General features: G+C 42.7%; 1 protein-coding gene across 1 annotated transcript in view; it reads right to left on the bottom strand.

The window, feature by feature from the left end:
* Positions 1-2,354: 2,354 nt before the first annotated feature.
* Positions 2,355-20,196, bottom strand: part of immt (inner membrane protein, mitochondrial (mitofilin)) — a 39,996-nt gene continuing 22,154 nt past the window's right edge. Inside the window, exons 8-14 of the mRNA XM_046405451.1 lie at positions 13,121-13,224; positions 11,826-11,961; positions 6,183-6,312; positions 4,900-5,123; positions 4,559-4,690; positions 4,102-4,231; positions 2,355-3,344 (exon numbers count right to left, since the gene is read on the bottom strand). Of these exons, the coding sequence (XP_046261407.1) occupies positions 2,737-3,344; positions 4,102-4,231; positions 4,559-4,690; positions 4,900-5,123; positions 6,183-6,312; positions 11,826-11,961; positions 13,121-13,224 (1,464 nt within the window). The 3' untranslated portion in view covers positions 2,355-2,736. The remainder of the gene's footprint in view (positions 3,345-4,101; positions 4,232-4,558; positions 4,691-4,899; positions 5,124-6,182; positions 6,313-11,825; positions 11,962-13,120; positions 13,225-20,196) is intronic.

Raw genomic sequence — 20,196 nt, forward strand, 5'->3', positions numbered from 1 at the left:
CACACAGCCAACAGTTATTGTCAGAGAACTTCTGGAGGTGACATCTGCTGGTGTTGTTGGTGAAGTCCGAAGTGGAGAGAGTGAAGAGGAAAGGTATTAACACTGTTCCCTGGGGGGACAGCATGCTGCATACCACCACCTCAGACACACAGTTACGCAGTCTCACATACTGTGGCCTGTTGGTGAAGTAGTCGATGATCCAAGCATCCAAATGTCCGTCCACTCCTGCTCTCTCCAGGGGGTGGACAATAGGGGATGGGGGTGCTGGTAGTGGTAGGGGGGCTGGTGTGAAGTGGTGTGAAGAAAGTGGGTGATGGGAGGTGGAGTAGAAGACAGTGATGGTCTGGTGATAGTAGTAGTGTCTGCTGGCCTGGAGATGTGTGAAGAGGAAGAGGATGGGTGGCAGAGGGGGTGGGATTGGAATTAAACCTATTGAAAACTCACAGACGGCTGCCGCATCGACCAAGGGAGAGATGTATGCATGTACACAATAACGTGCGAAAACTCCCTTGGGATGTGATAAGGTTGAATGCTAACAGCAAATAACTTGATGTCTTTAGTGCAGACTTGTTCCTTAACAGAGATGCACCCTGGGTTGCACCATCTCTCATTAATAAAGACCGCCACCCCCCCCCCCCCCCCAAGTCCAGTATCAGTCCATTCAGTCAGGTCTCAGTGAAACACATAAGGCTGCACTCCCTGTACTCCTTCTGCAGCCAGATCAGTGCTGTAAGCGTGTCGGTCTTACTGGAGAGGGAATGGACATTTCCCATAATAACGAAGGGTAGATATGGTCTGTACCTCCGTTTCCTCTCCTGGATCTTTCGTCCTGCTTTGCAGCCTCTCCTTCTCCTCCGTATTTCCGCAGGAATTTCTGGTTTCTCGGCATAGAGAAAAGCAGGGCCGCATAGAGCTAACAGCTGATCTCTGGTGTAAACATTAGAGCCATGGCTGAAGCTGAAGGGGTCCCCCAATGGAGTACCAAAAAGGTCAAAAAACAGCAAAAAGCAAAAAACAAAACTAATAAAAGTGGTGTCCCTGTGTGCACATTTGCGACAGGAATCAACCACATTAAACAAAACAGATAAAACATGCCAAAAAAACAGAAGATTGTAGACTAAGTAAACAAAAAGAGCCCAAAAGGATTAGTTTGGTAACAGAATAGTGTACAGAATACAATTTGAGTAATGTGCATTCAAGTAGGAAAAAAAAGTGCCTTGGTTTTTTGCTACATGAGGAAAAAGGATTAATTTTTTTTTTTTTTGTTTATGTATTGATTTCCTTCACAACAGTTTTATCATTGTCTTATTTACACGGTGGAGGGAAAATCTCCTTGCTTTCAATAAAAACTTTTGAAGAAAGCCACTTTCCCTTCCTTTCGGGCAGCTCCACCAAAGGCCACAGCTTCTTCCTATTTTCTCTGTCGCAAAGCTGTTATAGCTGTAAAGAGTGAACCGACACACATTTTTTTGGGTGTGGTGGATTAATGTGAATAAATTGCCCCCCCCCTCCATTAGCCGGCTGATGTGCCCTTGAGCAAGGCACTTAACCCCCAATATGCTCCCCCGGCGCTTGATGCAGCCCACTGCTCCTGTGTGTGTTTCACTGCATGTAATTTGGCGGGTGTTGCATGTGTGTTCAACTAAGGATGGGTCAAATGCAGAAGACGAATTCAGTGTGTGTATGTAAAAATATATATACTACCAATAAAGTGATTCTTAATTAAACCCTATGGATTAAGAATGGAATTTCACTTAAGATCACGTGCATGTAAAGGCAGATGAACAAATACTTTTGGCAATATAGTGTATATACTTATATATTGTATTGTATTTATATATATTTGTTGAGACAAACGTCAAAGGTGTTTCATTCCCACATCAGCATCCTTAAAAGGGAATCAGGGAAACGCAAATTTTCTTAATTTGTGATGTTCCCTGCTGGACATAGGATGTCTCCTACTTCACTGTAAAGTCAAGTCTCAATGTATGTGCACTGACAAGCAATACTTCAAGTATTTACATCACACTTGAATGCTGGAAATTGACCAAACTGTTTCTGATGACACGAATCAAGCTTGCACACCTGCCTCTTTAAGTATAATTTCAACAGGCACAGAGAAAATTTATATTTTCAGCAATGAATAATGAAGTTAAAGTATTCAACTGTAGAAACAACATTTTTTGGTGTAGGTGTGGTGAGTAAGTATGAAATTAAGGACACACAAGTCCCACTACCATCAACTAAGGACACGGGTTAAAATGTGTGTTCTGAAAGACTAATAATACACTATATAAAATCTCAAATGAAAACAGCCTTGTGAAGTACAAAAAAAATAGAATTAAGAAAACAAATAGCATACTTGTTCATGATTTATTGTAATGTGCAATGGCAAAATAAACTTCAGCATGACAAATCAATACAGTTTAGGAATCATTTTCCACATTACTTGAAAAAAAAAAAAATTGTATTTGTCAGAAATAAATACATGAACCAAACCTGTGGGCCTGATGAGACTAGAATATATTTCTTAACAAATAACTGTCCACTGTGACTTATAAATAAACTTGCATTGCATTTCAACATCCATCAACTGATTAACTTGAATTAACTTTAACTAGGAATACAACAATGTAGCAAGCACAAGCTGAATACAGCTGCCTTCGTACACAAAGCCAACAGTGGATGAGTGCCTGATACTCAAGACATTTTCTTGTAATAAATGAGACCGGCAGCCTATGGTGTCTGGGTGGTTCCTAAGCCCACAGCATTTGCATAAGCAGACAACAAACTGACTACTTGTCTAGTTTCAAGTGTGAGTCTGGCTTCAGTCAGCCAGTCCTCCACCACTCTCCTGGCCTCTCCTCTCAATTGGTTCAACAGTTTAGCTGCTAATTCCAGATCTCCATGCTCTAAGCAGTAGCTTGCATATGACAGAATCTTGAATGGGTCTAAATCCTCACTGCACAGCTGGGCAGGTGGGACTTTCTGTTTATCCTCAAACAGCAGTGCAGCTTGAAGATAAGACAATAAATACTGGTACAAGGAGTTGTGAGAATCGTCAATAAGGGCGACACGGCGTGCCAGTGGTCGTAAGGAGTTGAAGCGGGCACGAAGAGAAGCCTCACTGAACACACCACGTTGCAAGGATTCTTCTGGAAGAGCCAATGACAGAGCCAAGGCAAAGTCGCTGTCATGGCTGCAGTCTTGCACAGCCTTAGCAGCACTCTTTAGAGGGACAGTGGGGGAATCAGTGTCGGCAGTCTTTAAAGTGTAGTTCAGAGCCTCCACAGAGAGCCAGAGCTGGTGAGCTTTACGGGCCTTCTCCTCTGCCACCATATGGCCTAAAGTAAACAGAGAAAAATGTTTACATTATAGAGAGCAAGACATGCTACTCTCAAGAACATGTGTAACATTCCCTCGTACTTTTCAAAGCTCCGTTTGAATCCAGCACACATACTTTACAGATCAAAACTACTCTTTACCTGACTGAAAACTATCTATATGCAGTCTATATAAGTCTGTTGAATCTCTGATCACACCAAATATCACAGCTGGTTGGGCTGCATCATATTTGTGACAGTGTACAGTTGTATGGTTGGCTTCCAATTTTGAGTTAATTGAATAATGATTCATTAAGCTCCATCAACTTGGATCAAATGTTTTGTCAAAAACCAAAGTTACATTTAGTTCACATCAGCAGTCCTTTTCTGTTGCTTTCAAAGGTTAACATTATTTCCCTATGTAAAGTGATGACCACACAAAATTAAGCTTGGTTGTTTTCTGGCTAATCTGTCAGTCAAAGTTTGTTTTGATATCACTCTACACATGATCAACAGACACCTCCAGTGAAAAATAAGGAAAGCTCTTACTTGATTGTCAAGTATGTTTAAGTAACATTAGTCATTATTGTTATTCATCTCATTTTCAGTTAGACTGCAGTAGCTGGTGATCAAACCACCAACCTGGACAACCAATCTACATCCTGACCCACAGCCACTCCACTTTAGGCCAAGTGAGTTATAAACAAATTCCCCCAATCCCGCAAAGATATTTTGTAGGTTTTTTCCCCACCAAGTGGTGTATGTATGTGCATCTTACTGTCTATGGCCTCCTCCATTCCCTTCAGTCTTGCATAGGCAGTGTTCATATCCAAAGTGAAGTTATCCAGCTGTTCCTGGCTCAGCTGACGGTTGCGGGTCTCCTGTTCCAGCAACTTACTGCTCAGAATCTGAAACAGAACCCAAAGCAGATCTTTGAATGAATGTTGGCAGATACTTAGACATGCACCACAGTAAGTGAGTACAGTGGATACTAAAAACACCAAGCTGACTGAAGGACACGCAGCTGTCAAAATTATCACTGTGTATCACAGTGCTGTTGCTTTAATGATTTAACAAGGTAGTATGTGACTAAAAAATAAGAATGCTTGAGATAAGACTTCTACATAAGTTTGTGATAATGGAAAGGACAGGATAACAAGACAGTAAATATTTATATATAATGTGTGTATGTGTGTGAGTGTATGTTCTAATGTTTGACTGCAATGTGTGGATACCTGCTCAGCATCAGCTCTCAGCTCCTGCTCCTGGACCTTAAGAACATCTTGGACATGGTCTGTGTGGGCAGCTGCCTGACGCCGAAGCTGAGTCCTCATTTCTGCCTCCATCACATCCCTTAGTTCAGACAGCTACACACACACACACACAAACACACACTCTCTTAATTATGATACAGTAATGTTGCTATAGTTACATTGATTAATAATTTATAAACTGATTCCAGTTCCAGCTCCTGATGTCACTAGTCAATGCACTGTATATACATCACAGAGCACTGTCAAATCTTGGTGGCTTCAAATGAACATCAAAGTCAGCAAACCCTAAATCTTCTCCCTACCCTTCTCTCCTGTTCCAGCCTGGCCTCCTCCTTGGCGTGCTGCAGGGTGGTGTTAACAGCTTTCTCCAGGCTTTTCTGGTCCTCCAGCTTCTGTTGCTCCAGTGCTGCATCTATGTGGATCTGTTCTCTGACTCTCTGCTCAGCCAGCTCTCGATTCAGCTGGTCAATGCGACGGTGTGCATGGGCGATCATGGCGTTCAGGTCATCTACTGACAGTTTACCAGCTCACGAACAAGGACACAAATATGTCTCTTTTATTTAAAGAATTTCATGTGTTTATCTTGATCAGGGTGTGGGTGAAAATGTGTTTCAGTTTCATCTCATATACTATCAGTAAAGAGCAGGGGTGTCAAATTCAATTTCATTCTGATCCACATCATACTCTATGCCACGGCTGGGCAATTAATTTCTACAGGGGGACACATGAAAAATCCGAACTCTGTTGGAGGGCCGAATCAACAATAACTTGAACTTAATCATGCAGTAAATTATATATTTTGATTAGCTGCTACTGGTAATCAGAAGTATACGAATATTCTGTAAATATTTATGTAAATTCATGAATTGTTGTGTGGGTCGAAGAGGAAAATAATCCCATGAAAGTAATAAACTGTTTAAAACAAAAACAATCATTACATCACTGTTTCATTTTAATTTTAACTTCACAAATACTGAAAAGGTGTTTTGCAGTATGTTAAAGACAAGCAACTGACCAGCTTCATGTTTTCAGATCACTTGTTCAAAAAAGAAAAATCTGTCTTGGGCTTGAAGTTCTTGTATTTCTCCTTGTGTTTGGTCACGTAGTGGCGATTCAGATTGTAATCCTTAAACACAGGGACTTGTGTACCACAAATTAAGCACATGGCTTTACCTTTGACTTCTGTAAAGTATTTAGCAGTCGATGTCTTGTTGAAAACGCTGCATTCGGAATCAACTTTTCTTTTTTTTAACATGAGGGGTAGCTGGCTAGCATCACCTGTCACTGTGCAGACAGACGCAGATACATGCGTCCATACGTAAATAATAAAAATGCCAGGCTTTTCAAAATAAAAGCAACACAGTTTTATTGCATGCACAGCATAAATACACAGGGATGCCCAAAGGGCCGTATGTAGCTGCAGGCCGTAAAATGACCAGGTCTGCTCTATGCTCATGTACCCTTGCTCCATTGTGGACTAAAATATTGTCAAATATCAATACTTTGTGTTATTCTCAATTACCTAAGAAAGGTCTAAGTGTTATCATTTTGAATTATGTGTGTTTGTGTGTGTGTGTGTTATTACCGAGTCCCTTCCAGTTGGCCTGAATCTCTGGAGTAAGGCTGCTTACTTCCCTCTGGAACTGTTGTTTGGCTTCATTAACCAGTTCACTGTACTGGGAGACAATCTTAGCTTCTGATTCTGCAGACTGCACCTACACACACGCAGACAGTTAAGCAGTTTCATGTACTGACAAAGGCACCGCATTTCTGTTGAGTGGTGAAAAGGCTGAGGGAGCTGAAGCTGAAGTAGATTTCAGCGTGATATTTGAGTACTGACTGAAAATCAGAATCAGATTCAGAATTGTCTTTATTGCCATGTAAATGAAGAGGTTTCACATTACTAGGAATTTGTCTGAGTGATTGGTGCATACATAAAATGTAAGAACAAGTAGCATATAATAATAGAATAAAATAAAATAAGATAAGATAGAATAAAGTAAAATAAATATGATTCTGGAGGTAGTACAAGAATGAGGTAGTACAGAGTGAAAGTAGTGCAAGTAAGTGAAGTAAACAGTGCAAATGGTCAGCAGGTGGATCGTGACATGAGCATAGGACAGTTCCTGTACTGAAGTAACTAAAGTGCAGAGTAGTATGTTAATCAGCTGGAGTTCAACAATCCAACAGCAGAAGGGAAGAAGCTGTTCTTGCGGTGCGAGGTTTTGGTCCGAATGGACCGTAACCTCCTGCCTGAAGGGAGTTTCTCAAAGAGTCCATGTCCAGGGTGAGAAGGGTCAACTGTGATCCGACCTGCACGCCTCAGAGTCCTGGAGATGTACAGGTCTTGGAGAGATGGAAGGCTGCAGTCGATCACCTTCTCAGTCTGTGCTTGTCCCTGGCAGTGGCCCCAGCGTACCACACGGTGATAGAGGAGGTGAGGATGGACTCAATGATGGAAATGTAGAACTGAACCATCATCTTGACTGGCACCTTGAGTTTCCTCAGCTGCCGCAGAAAGAACATCCTCTGCTGGGCCCTTTTGAAGAGGGAGCTGATGGTCAGCTTCCACTTGAGGTCCTGGGTTACAGTGGTACCCAGGAGACCATGGAGATGGGGGTGTCTGTCAGGGTGAGGGGAGTGATGGAGCTGGCACTTTCCAAAAGTCTATGATCATCTCCACTATCTTCTGGGCGTTCAGCTCCAGGTTGTTGTTGGCGCACCAGGACGCCAGATGGTCCACCTACCTCTTGTAGGCAGACTCAACCCCGTCCGAGATGAGTCCGATGAGGGCGGTGTCGTCTGCAAACTTAATCAGCTTGACATACTGGTGGTCGGAGGTGCAGCAGTTGGTGTAGAGCAGTCCTTCTCAAATAGTGGGGCGATGGGTGCGATGCCAGGGGGGGCGTGTGTGACCCTGGGGAACATGCTTTTTTTGCCGAACTAGAATAAAATGTAATTGCACATCCACTACAGTAGTTGGCAGTGGCGCTCTCATTGTCATTGAGTGTGCGCAGGGAGTATTAGCTCTATGGTGTAGCGTTTTTTTTTGCACTGAGCAGGCGATATGAAGTGCAGTAAACAAACCCTTCAGAGACAACATGAAGAAATTTTTAACAGGGATGAAAAGAAAGGCGGAGAGAGACGAAGATAATGAGACAAAAGTAACTCACCCGAAAGCTAAGACGAGGAAATATGTAGCATATGTAGCGCTTGGCTTCACTGTGACTACAGTGGGAGACGAGGAAAGACCGGTGTGTTTACTGTGTCTAAAAATGCTGGCAGCGGACAGCATGAAGCCAAATAAATTAAGGCGCCACTTGAAGACATTACATCCCAATCATGTTGATAAGCCACTGGAGTTTTTTCAGCGAAAACGTGCCAAATATTGCCAACAATCAGCGCGAATTGTTTTCTTCTTGTTGGGGGGGGCGCAAATAGAAAATAATTGAGAAGCACTGGTGTAGAGGGAGAAGAGCAGAGGGGAAAGTACACAGGCTGGGGGGTACCGGTGCTGATGGTCTGGGTGTCCGAGACATTCTTCCCCAGCCTCACATGCTGTTTCCTGTCTGTCAGGAAGTCAGTGATCCACCGGCAGATAGGGTCAGGCATGTTCAGCAGGGACAGCTTGTCCTGGAGGAGAGCTGGGCGGATTGTATTGAAGGCAGAGCTGAAGTCCACAAACAAGGTTCCCGGGGAGTCCAGGTGCCGCAGGATGAAATACAGTGTCAAGTTGACTGCATCGTCTACAGACCTGTTGGCTCTGTAGGCAAACTGCAGGGGGTCCAGGAGGGGGGTTGTGATGGTCTTGAGGTGGGACAGAACCAGGCAATTAAATGACTTCTTGACTACAGATGTCAGTGCCACAGGTCTGTAGTCATTAAGTCCAGTGATTCTCGGCTTCTTGGGGACTGGAACTATGGTGGAGGTTTTGAAGCAGACTGGCACATGGCATGACTCCAGAGAGGTGTTGAAAATGTCTGTGAACACTGGAGTCAGCTCGTCCGCACAGTGTCTCAGGGTGGAGGGGGACACACCGTCTGGTCCAGAAGCCTTGTGAGGGTACAGTTTCCTGAACAGCTTGTTAACATCCTCCTCCAGGATAAAGAGGGCTGTGGTGGAGGAGGAGGGGTCCGAGGTGGACTCTGCTGGGTGTCTTCTGGGGAGTGGGGGGTGTGAATGACCGTGTTGATGGGGTGTGTGGAGGAGTCAGGGCTGGCAGATAGTCCAGCAAAGCGACAGTAGAACTCAATCAGACTGTTGACTAGTCGCAGGTCGTCAGTAGTGTGAGGGGCTTTGGGCTTGTAGTTGGTGATTTGCCTAAGCCCTTTCCACACGGAGGCCGAGTCATTAGCTGATAACTGCTGTTGAAGTTTCCCAGAGTACAGTGATTTAGCACTTCTCACCTCCTTGCTAATCCTGTACTTGGCCTCTTTGTAGCTGTCTCTATCCCCACTTCTGAATGCATCCTCCTTCTCTAGCCTCTAGCCTGTGGGAATTTAGCTGTGAACCAGGGTTTGTCATTGTTATAACTTATCCTGGTGCGTGTTGGCACAATACTGTCCTCACAGTACTGGATATATGAGGTTACAGTGTGTGTATACTCATCAAGACTTTCCGTAGCAGCCCTGAACACATCCCAGTCTGTTGAGTCCAAACAGAAATGAAGCTCCTCCACAGCCTGGCTGGTCCACTTTTTAGATGTACTCACCACAGGTTTGGGAAGCTAAAGCCTGTCTGTATGTGGGAATCAGGTGGATCATGACGTGGTCAGATAGACCAAGAGTGGCGCGGGGCACTGCACGATATGCTCCGCTTATTGTGGTGTAGCAGTGATTCAGTGTGTTCTCCTCTCTGGTCGGGCATTTGATTAGTTGATTTGTATTTGGGTAGATCTTGGCTTAGATTTCCTTTATTAAAGTCACCAAGGACAATAACTAAGGACTCCGGATATGTTTGCTCCACATACAATACCTGATCTGCGAGTACACACTGAGCTTAATGCACGTCCGCACTCGGCAGGATGTAAAAAACGGCCAGAATGAATGAAGCAAACTCACGCGGAGAGTAAAAAGGCTTACAGTGTATGAATAAGTACTCCAGAGCAGGAGAACAGTGCTGGGAGATCACAGTCACATCGGTACACCAGCCACTGTTAATGTAAGAACAGGCCGGAAAGTTCCTTGTGACGATCCGCTCGGAGAAGTTGGAATCCCTCCAGCTGCAGTGGGAGGTCTGGTATTCGTCCACAAAGATACCGGACTACGAAAACACGAGGCTATGAACACAAGTGTCTGAAATTAAGTTACCACCGTAGGGTGGCGGGGCTTGTTGTGCAGTTGTGAAGCCAAAACAATCACTGAATAGGTTTTAACAGGTTCATGTACCTGTTTAGGTAGAGCACTCTTCTATTCTAACTGACCACTCACAACAATTTACAACACAAGCCAGTATTCACCCATTCACATAACCTTCATACTCTGTGGGCAGAGGATACCATACCAGGTGCCACGTGCTCATCAGGAGCATTTCACACAAACACTCACTCATCGATGGAACAGCCAATGGGTGCAATTTGGGACACTTAGAAAGGTAAAGTCACAGCTGCCACATTCCATTATAATGAAGTATCCTTGGACTTGTTGTCAGTCAATAGCAGCATTGACACTCAAAGACAGTAGCCAATTAACCTAATGTGCATGTCTTTAGAACTGTGGGAGGAAGCTGGAATACCTGGAGAAAACCCACACGGACACAGGGAGAACATGCAAACGCCGCACAGAGGGTCCAGACAAGAATTTAACCCTGGAACTCGTCTTGTGGTGAGGCAACAGCACTGGCGACAGCACTAACCACTGCAACACCATGCTGCCCACCTTTCATGTTGTTGAGACCAAATTGCGTGTGCTACAGAAAAGAGAGAGAAACCTGACAAAACAACACATCTCTAACTACACCTGCTTGACACTGTTTAATGCATGAATTTTACCTGAGCTATAGGTGGCTTCTTGACCAATTCTGGTCAAGAAGCCACTCACAAATTCAGATTGCAGTTGTCCGTTCTTTGGAACTCTACTCTGCTCTTATGGATACAATTTATAAATTTAAAATGTAATCCATACCATATTAATGCAGATACGACATATAATAAAACTGTCTCACACACAGCTTTTACTAAAATTGTAGCTCGGATCCAATGACATGAAATGCAAAATTTAGGACTCATCAAAACTTTGTCAGCTTTGAACAAATGGGGACAAAAAATTTAGAACTGTAACACAGGCTGAAATATTTGTAACATAAAGCTCATCGAAATTTGGGTGTGGTGGAGTGTTTAATGCAAAAAATGCCCCCCCCTCCATTAGCCGTCTGATGTGCCCTTGAGCAAGGCACTTAACCCCCAATTTGCTCCCCGGGCGCTTGATGCAGCCCACTGCTCCTGTGTGTGTTTCACTGCATGTAATTTGCTGGGTGTTGCATGTGCGTTCAACTAAGGATGGGTCAAATGCAGAAGACAAATTCAGTGTGTGTATGTAAAAATAAATATACTGCCAATAAAGTGATTCTTCTCTTATAAATACAAACATTTTGGGACCATCCAAAATTGACAGAAAACTATTACAAAATACCACACCAATCACTAACTAATTTTGGTCAAAATAAACCCTTTATTCAGAGTTAGATGTGTGGGGGGACAGATAACTGTAGTTTTAAAGCATTTAGCAGCAATTCTCTCTTGGACTTGTCTTCTTTTAATGTGTTCCCTCTCAGCACTATCTTTCCTCTTTCTCTAATTCTCTCTGGTGCCGTCTATTTTTTCCACCACACTATTTGGCACACTTGTGTTGATGTGTATGTGCAACCCACCAGTTGCAGAGGATGGCAGAGATCATACCATCTGGTTAAAGGGGACTGTAGCTGCCCCACCTTGTTTTCTCTTTGATTTACCCATTTTATTTAGCTTTTTTTTTTCTTAAACACTGGCCTGACACTGCAGAGGCTAATCAGCTTGCTAGGCCACAGGGAAATCTCCTGTTGCTCCCAATGGCCAGTCCACGCATGGTTAAGTTAACTGGATGCTGGCTTTAGTTTCATATTAAATGAACATGAAAGTGGCATCATTCTTAACACCGATCATCAATCAGAATAAGCAAACTTCCAAAAACATATTTATGCATTTAAAGTATTTTCATCTGGTTGTACACAATGTTCAAAATAATGCCCTTACTTTAGTGACCACTTTGTCCAAGTCCACCACCATGTTATAGAGATTCTCCTCTGCTGCTAAAACCAGTGGACGAACTGCAGCAACCTTCAGTCCTTTAAATTTTTCGATCAGTGACTTGAGACTGTCCAAGGTTTCACTACAGGGAGAAAGAGGTGGGACAGTTGAGAGGAGGATGAAGACATTGGTGCAAAAAACAGGTAGAAGATTTTGAATGTGAATAAGGGTAATCTTTATGATAAGAATACTGGGTTAGCAACTCTTTCCTAGTTGTGTACGCATTCAAATATTGAAATTTATCAATCAATAATATACTCAGGTGTGTATCTAGCCTAAGCGTGGCCTTTATAGGTACAATCCTCTGTCACCATATCTGTATTGTATTGTATTGCGATACTGATGCATTAAGTGCATTAAGTAAGGAATGAATGCATTTAGCATCCTAAACACTAGACAAATGGAGAGACACTATCATATTGATGAAAAAAAAAAAACTGGAAAACTTCCAACATTCCCATAAAGCAGTTCAGCTTACTAATTTAAGAATTTATAAAGAATAAATAAAGGAATTCTGATTCTGATTCTAATATGTAGAGGTGGCATGTAACAAGTACATTTACAATTTTCAATTTTTTTTCCATGCTTTCTACTTCTACTCCATGACATGTCAGAGTGAAATATTGCACATTTTATTTCATAGCTTTAGTTACATTACAAATTAAATTTTTTGTGGACAAAATATATTAAAATGTTTATGTAAAGCTGAAATGATTAGTCAATCAACTGACCATTTTGATAATCATTCCAGTATTTTTTCACGTAAAAACATGTCATGGTTTCAGCTTCTCAAACACTGACCACTTTTATTTTTAAGACTTTAAGTGCATTTTCCTGACAGAACATTTTCAATGGAGGACTTTAATACTATTTTTACCATGTGGTATTAGTACTGTTTCTTAAGTACCTACACAATCAAATATTTGAAATATTGCCACAATGGCTTAATAAATTCATAGAAACACACCATTTATGGTAAACTGCATATCTCCAATGGCAGACAAATATGTGTCATGCCATGAGATTGTAACCCTTCATGTGATTAGTGCATCTTTCAAATTAATCTCAGGGTGCAAATTCATAGTTTCTCTTGCACCTCTGCAAACATCAAAAGAAATTGTTATTGTTATGAAAGATAGGATGTGTAAGGATCTGTCTTATTCAGCAGGTGACAGTAATAAAAAAAATTACTCATCACATTGTATGCATGTGTGTTATGTATGTGTTTACACATGTCTTACTTGGCTTTTAACAGAGCACTTCCAGCATCATTCACAGCACAAGTTCTATCAGCAAGGGCAGCTTCTAGATCCTTCCACTGGGCTGACTTCTCCTGTGGCGGAACCTGCATTTTAAGATTCAAGACTCATTTAGTTGTCATTATACCCTGGGTGGATACTCCAGGATGTCATGTCAGTTAATTCCTGATAATGGACACCTACTAAATAGCTCCAGTGCATTGTGGGCTTTGCGGGCAACTGAAAAGTGTGTTTACTCCGGCTGCATGTGTGACGCTGCTCTTGTGTTCTGTTGCTTTGTTTTAACAAGTTAAAACATGGTGCAAACGTGCTGTGTCGTTAACTGCCACGATCGTGATCACTTCTGTAAAGAAACACGCTGGGGTGAGATTTTTCTCATTTCCAACGTGAAAGCAAAACCAAAAACCTTGGATCTGTGAGCTAACAAAGAAACGTCAGATGGCCTGGATAGCAGCCGTGAGACGACCAAACATCACTTTCAACACAATCACCCAACACATGTTGGTTCACGGCGTTTTCAGACCGGTGTTGGTGGTGTTTTTCTGAAAATAAAATGAATGGCTGTTAATCTTCCTCTGTTTATTTCTATTTATCCTTAACATGTCATTGATTGATTGATTGTCATTGTCATTGATTGATGTCAGACAGAGGAAAATCTCATCACCTGTTACTTGCGCATATGGCGACAAACACCAGGCCTACACTTTAACAAAGAAAGTTGATAAGACTATGCCTGATGGTGATAAAAATATTGTAGTTCAGTAGCAATACATGAAACTATATTCCAAGTGCTTTAATTGAGCCAGTCCTCTGTGAGACCACGCCATTTACTCAAGCAATAATGTCTGAACACTTCTTGTTTTAAAGTCTTTTCAGTTTATCACACACATTCTTGTACTGTGCATTGACACTGTTAAAGTTCCAGTAACAGTGCAAATAAGGTGACTCTTAAAGACTCTGTGCAAACAGATAAATAACACCGCAAATGAGGTAACAAATGAAAATACAATGTGCAAACCCAGATAAATATCACTGTACATACTCATATGGATCGATTCCACCAGTTTTACTAATTTTTTCAAAGTACAGAGCCTTTGGAACAGGGTCCAGCTTGTCTCAGTACAGTCCATTGCCTGTCTCTTTCGTATGGTCCATTTTTCATGGTGTGTCTGTCTCTCCCGCAGCACTGTATCTAACACAAAGTGATGTAAACATACAATGCATTGCGAAATCACATGCCCTTTTGAGCCCTATTGCCAAGCCATATCTAAGGCTCATCCTATTTACTGGAATAGTTAACAATTGCACAGATTTTCCATAGTTTGGTAAGTGTAGTGGGTTTCTTAGCCATAACTTTGTCACCAAGGACTTTCCAGAAATTTTAGTCTAGATCAGGACTCTGCATTGGTCATTTTACTATTTCAGTGTTCTTCATTTCAAGGAACTGCTTTATCCATTTTGCTTTAGCCACATTGCAAAAATGACGCACATCCTGTCTAACAAAGATAGAGAAAAATTAGTGCATGTATTAGTGCGGTCTCCAAAAACTCTTCAGCTAATCCAGAATGCTGCTGCATCTGCATTGACAAAAACTCCTATCATAAATCATATTTCTTCTGTACTGGCTTCTCTACATTGGCTGACTATACAATGCAGAATAGAATTTAATTTGTTTCTCATGTACAAAGCACCTAATGGTCAGGCACCTTATCTTAAATAGCTCATAGTATCCTATTTTCCAACTCAAACTCTACAGTCTCAGGATGCAGGGCTACCTGTGGTTTCTGTAGTGTCCAAAAATAGAATGGGAACCAGATCCTTTAGTTATCAAGCTCTACTCCTGTGGAACCATCTTCCAGTTTCACTCTGGGAGGCAGACACCCACTCTGCATTCAAGAGTAAACTTAAAACTTTTTTTGAAAGCTTATAGTTAGGGCTGGCCCAAGGGCCTCCCATGATGTCCTGAGGCTCTCCTCTAACTCTCCTTCTGTACATATTCATGTCCCAATAATGCATGTGACTAAATTGGCTTCTATGCCAGAGTCTTTGTGCCTTCTTGTCTTGCAGGTTCCTATGGAGAGTGTCTGAACCCCATGCTGTGGTCCTGCTTGACACTGAATGCTATTATTACCATTTAGTCAAAATTTTAAATTGTTAGTATTTTTATCATTATTACTACTACTACCACTCCTACTATTATTGTTTTTTTATAGTTCCAGTACTCTTATTGTTGCTGCGATGCATCTGTGTCTCTGTGTCCGCTCTCTACCACTCTGACTCTCTCCTAGTCTCTCTCTCAACCCAACCAGTCAAGGCAGATCCAGGCCAGGGTCTGCTTCAAGGTTTCTGTCTCCACAAGGGGAAGCTTTTCCTTGTCACTGTCACCAAGTACTTTCTCATGGGGGAATGTTGGGCCTCTCTGTACTAAAAACGAAATCGTTTGGTCTAGATCTGCTCCAACTGGAAAGTGTCATAACTTTTGTTGTGATTTGGCACTATACAAATTAATGTAACTGAATTGTGATTACTTTTATTGTTACCCAAATAAGGCCATGAAAGTAGCAAGTAAGAGTAGCACTTAGCCATTCTATTCACAAGCTGGCAGCCCACAACCACCCGATGCTTCAGGAAGTGGACTCCTGAGGCAGAGGAGGCCCTGAGGGACTGCTTCGATTCCATGGACTGGAAAGTGCTGATGGAGCCACACGGTGAGGATATCGAGGGGTCACACACTGTTTTACGGACTATGTGAATTTCTACAGGAACATTGTTCTCCCCATCAAGACTGTGTGCTGCTTCCCCAACAACAAGCCCTGGATTACATCAAGAACATCCTCAATAGAAAAAGAGGGCGTTCAAGGAAGGAAACAGGGATGAGCTGAATCAGGTACAGAGGGAGCTCAAGGTCTACCTGAAGGAGGCCAAGGAGGTGCAAGAAAAACTGCAACAAAACAACATGAGGGAGGTCTGGGAGGGGATGAAAACCATTACAAGTTGCAAAAAGACCCGCAGCACTGTAAAAGGAGACACAAGGAGAGCAAAGCAGTTCAAACAGTTCCCATCCCCATGCAAATGGGTCTGCTTCCCCTTTCATCCACTCAACACCCACCCCCACAACACAAGGACAAAGACTCAGCCCCCATCAACATCAACATCACTTGTCACCAGGACAGCAAGGAGCTGAAGAAACTTTGCTCCAGCAAGGCACCCGGACAAGGTGTGCCCGAGAATGCTTGAGGCCTGTGCTATGGAGCTGGGGAAGCCCCTCCAGCAGATCTTCAGCCTGAGCATTTACCAGGGGAAGGTTCCAACCCTGTGGAAGACATTCTGTCTTGTCCCAATCCTTAAGAGGCCACACCCGAGACAGTCCGACGACTTCAGACCAGTGGCCCTAACATCACACGTGATGAAGACACTGGACCAGCTGATGCTCCACCACCTTAGACCCCAGGCCCGGCATGCACAGGACCCCCTGCAGTTTGCCTATCAGGCAAATGTAGGGGTGTGCGCCATCCTGTATCTGCTGCACAAGGCCCACTCTCACCTCGACAATGGAAGCAGTGCTGTGAGGATCATGTTCTTCGACTTCTCCAGCACCTTCAACACCTTCCAGCTCGTCCTCCTGAGAGACAAACTGCACAACATGAGAGTGGACCCACACCTGATATCCTGGATGGAGCATTACCTCTCAGAGAGACCGCAGTTTGTTAAGCTGGGTGACTGCATGTCTGACACCCTGCTGAGCAGCACTGGAGCACCTCAGGGCACAATGCTCTTCCCGGTCCTGTTCACACACAATACATCTGATTTCTAGCACCAGTCGGAGCTTTGCCATATGCAAAAGTAATCAGACAATACTGTGATAACAGGATGCATTGAGGATGGACAGGAGGGGGAGTACAGGAGCCTGGTAGGGGACTTTACTGAATGGTGCAGGGCTAACAAGCTGCAGCTCAACACATCCAAAACCAAGGAGTTGGTGGATGACTTCCGGAAGAACAGACCCCATCCCACACCGGTCTCCATCGAGGGAACAGAGGTGGAGGTGGTCAGGACCTACAAGTACCTGGGTCTGCTGCTGGATGACAGACTGGACTGGTTAGTGAACACAGACACCATCCACAAGAAAACACAGAGTCGTCAGTATTTCCTGAAGAGGCTAGGGTCCTTTAACATCTGAAAAAAACTGCTGCTGATGTTCTACCAGACTGTGGTGGCCAGAGTACTCTTCTGTGCTTTGGTGTGCTGGGGAGGCAGCATCAAGGAGAGGGACGCAACACGGCTGGACAGACTGGTGTGGAGGGCATGATCTGTGGTGGGCACAGAGCTGGACTCTAGTTTCAGTAGCAAAGAAAAAAAAAGGACCCTGGATAAGATCAGAACACCTCCCATCCTCGGCACAGGACTCTGATCACTCAGAGGAGTGTGTTCAGCACCAGGCTGCTGTCTCTGACCTGCTCCACAAATAGACTCAGGAACTCGTTTGTTCCCCTGGCCATTAGACACATCTCTGGTTGTTCAGGGGTCACGATCCCAGCGACAGTCTGTGCCTGAGTCACATCAGGCGTAAAAATCCCATTTATTTATTGGACATTTATTCCACTATGCACCTTACCTTAAATGTTTTGCACAGTTAACCTGCGCTTTATAACGCAGTTCTGGGTAGAAATCTGTTTACTGTAGCTTTTTAGTCTCTTGTTTTATACACACAGTTAATCTGGTTGACCTGCTTTCTTTGCACGCTACTGTACTTTATGTAACATGTTAGTTTATTTAGTATAAGTTTAGTCTATTTTTTCCTACTAACAGTTAGGCCTTGTTTGGTTGTTTGTTTATTTATTTTTTGACTAACCTACACTACTGTAATGGGCTACTGGATGCTTGAATTTCCCTCGGGATCAATAAAGTATCTATATAGCTCTATCTGGTAAAAGCAATTTTACATAGTGAGGATCAAGTATGTGATTTAAAAGCAACAATTTCTGAACTTAGGTAGTCTCAGTATGAACTTCTAATTTACAAGGCTTTTATTGTAATTATACAGAAAAATAGACAATTCAACAGAGTAATAGATTCTCTTATTTTGTTTTGTTTTCTTTTCCTGTTCAGAAATAACTAATGTGTACACATGTATATTTTTTTTGGAAAACTCATTTATGTATACACTGATTCACTGGGGTCTCCAATCTGCCAGATGTTCTCTGTAAGTGAAAAAGAGTGCCAATCCCATTTGGTGCAGATTTTCGATTTGCAAATGGAACTGCAAATGGAAAACGACTGAAATTTGTATTCCTAATTCAGTTTGTGAATCAAATCATTTATTTCTCTTTTTAAACTACACAAGTAGACTTTTTATTGATATCATTTCCTTCTGAATTCATTAATGTACACTGTATGTTTATATATGTATATATTTTCCAGTTTATTTTTATACTGTTTCTGTAAATCCTTTTTTAATTTAATTTAATTTAAAATATTTACTGATTAATATTTCATTTGTAAATTCTTTTTTATAAATACTATTTATTGTTCATTAAAATATCACATAATGAATTCATTTGTAATGAAAAAATAAATAAAATTGTACAAACAAAATTATTATTTTTTTAAATCATACAATTAGTTATGGACAAATAAAATATTTCTTACAATTTCTGTGACTCTTATGGTGCTTCATAATAAGCAAGATAATACCCTTTGAGAGGTCCATAATCAAGACTTAATGGAATCTGTGAAGGCAACCGTCCCCATGTACACTGGTTCTGGCCTACACTTCGAGACCTCATCAGGCACTGTACCTTTCTTATACAGTACAAGACTGTAGAATGAAACTCAAGTTAAAGTAATAATAATTATAACTAGAAAATTCTTCACAAGAAATTTTGAGTGGGCCAATGGCGCTCGATGGGGCTCTGCTGCTGGCTGGGACCCCATTGCCGCAACCCTTCCTGCCTGGCTGGAAACATTCCTTGGTAGACCTCAAAACATGTTTGAAGCTTTAATTTTGAAAATCTCTTTAACAGCCACTTCCTGTAATTTGAAAGTGGCTTATATTTTGAAAATCTGTGTGTGTGTGTGTGTGTGTGTGTGTGTGTGCGCGTGTCATATGCATATATGTGTGTGGTCATATATGCATGTTGTCGTGTATCTTATTAACATACACTCGGTGTCCATTGGGCTCCATGTATTAGTAGTGGGAGCAGCCATTTTGTGTGCTGACTATATGAGCAGCTGCGCACGTTCCCATGGAAACAGGCCCCCACCATGCCCCAGCCCCTCCCTTCCCTTTCAGCCAGGGAGGGTCACAGAGCAGAGAGAGAGAGAGAGAGAGAGAGCAGAGAGAGAGAGAGAGGGGCTTTTACTTTACAATCTGTGCGTGTGTGTGTGTGCGTGTGGTCATATACACCTTCCCATGGAAACAGGTCCCCTCCTCGCCCCAGCCCCTCCCTTCCCTGTCAGCCAGGGAGGCTCTCCTAGGTAAAAGAGAGAGAATCCTCGATCGCCCCAGAGAAAAAGGTAGCTAGAAAAAGGCCCTCGAACAAATGCTTCTTGCGACCAAACGAAAGGTCACAGGGCAAAAATTCTTTCGCCGTAAGCGCTGGGCATTTGTCTACTAATGTCATGTTGAATTTCATCTTTCCCGGTCAAAGTATATGTTCGTACGAGCAGGATAGAAATGCCTTGGTTTTCAGGATCACCTCCGAAAAACTCGACCGAATTTAACATGGGAGTGAATGAGAGGAGGGAGGCGCGCTCCCTGCGCTTGAGGAGCTCCTGACCAAATACCGTTAGTGGCACGGCAACGATTGGCACGCCATCTTACCCAGGACGAAAATCCCTACGTTTTGATGTATAATTTGTGCATGTGCGATACACACTGCGGCCACAGACAAAAGTTGTTCACCTTTTTTCAGCTGTTTTTCAGAAGCTGAAAGTTAGAGTGTGTGACGTCATCACCGCTTGGCGGGAGAAGTTTTTCGTCATTCCAAGATTTTCATAAAACTTAAACTGCTCCAGCTCAAAAACCCCAAAAAATGGAAACACACATGTATTGGACA

This window comes from Scatophagus argus, chromosome 12 (assembly GCF_020382885.2).
Source record: "Scatophagus argus isolate fScaArg1 chromosome 12, fScaArg1.pri, whole genome shotgun sequence".
Classification (NCBI taxonomy): Eukaryota; Metazoa; Chordata; class Actinopteri; family Scatophagidae; genus Scatophagus; species Scatophagus argus.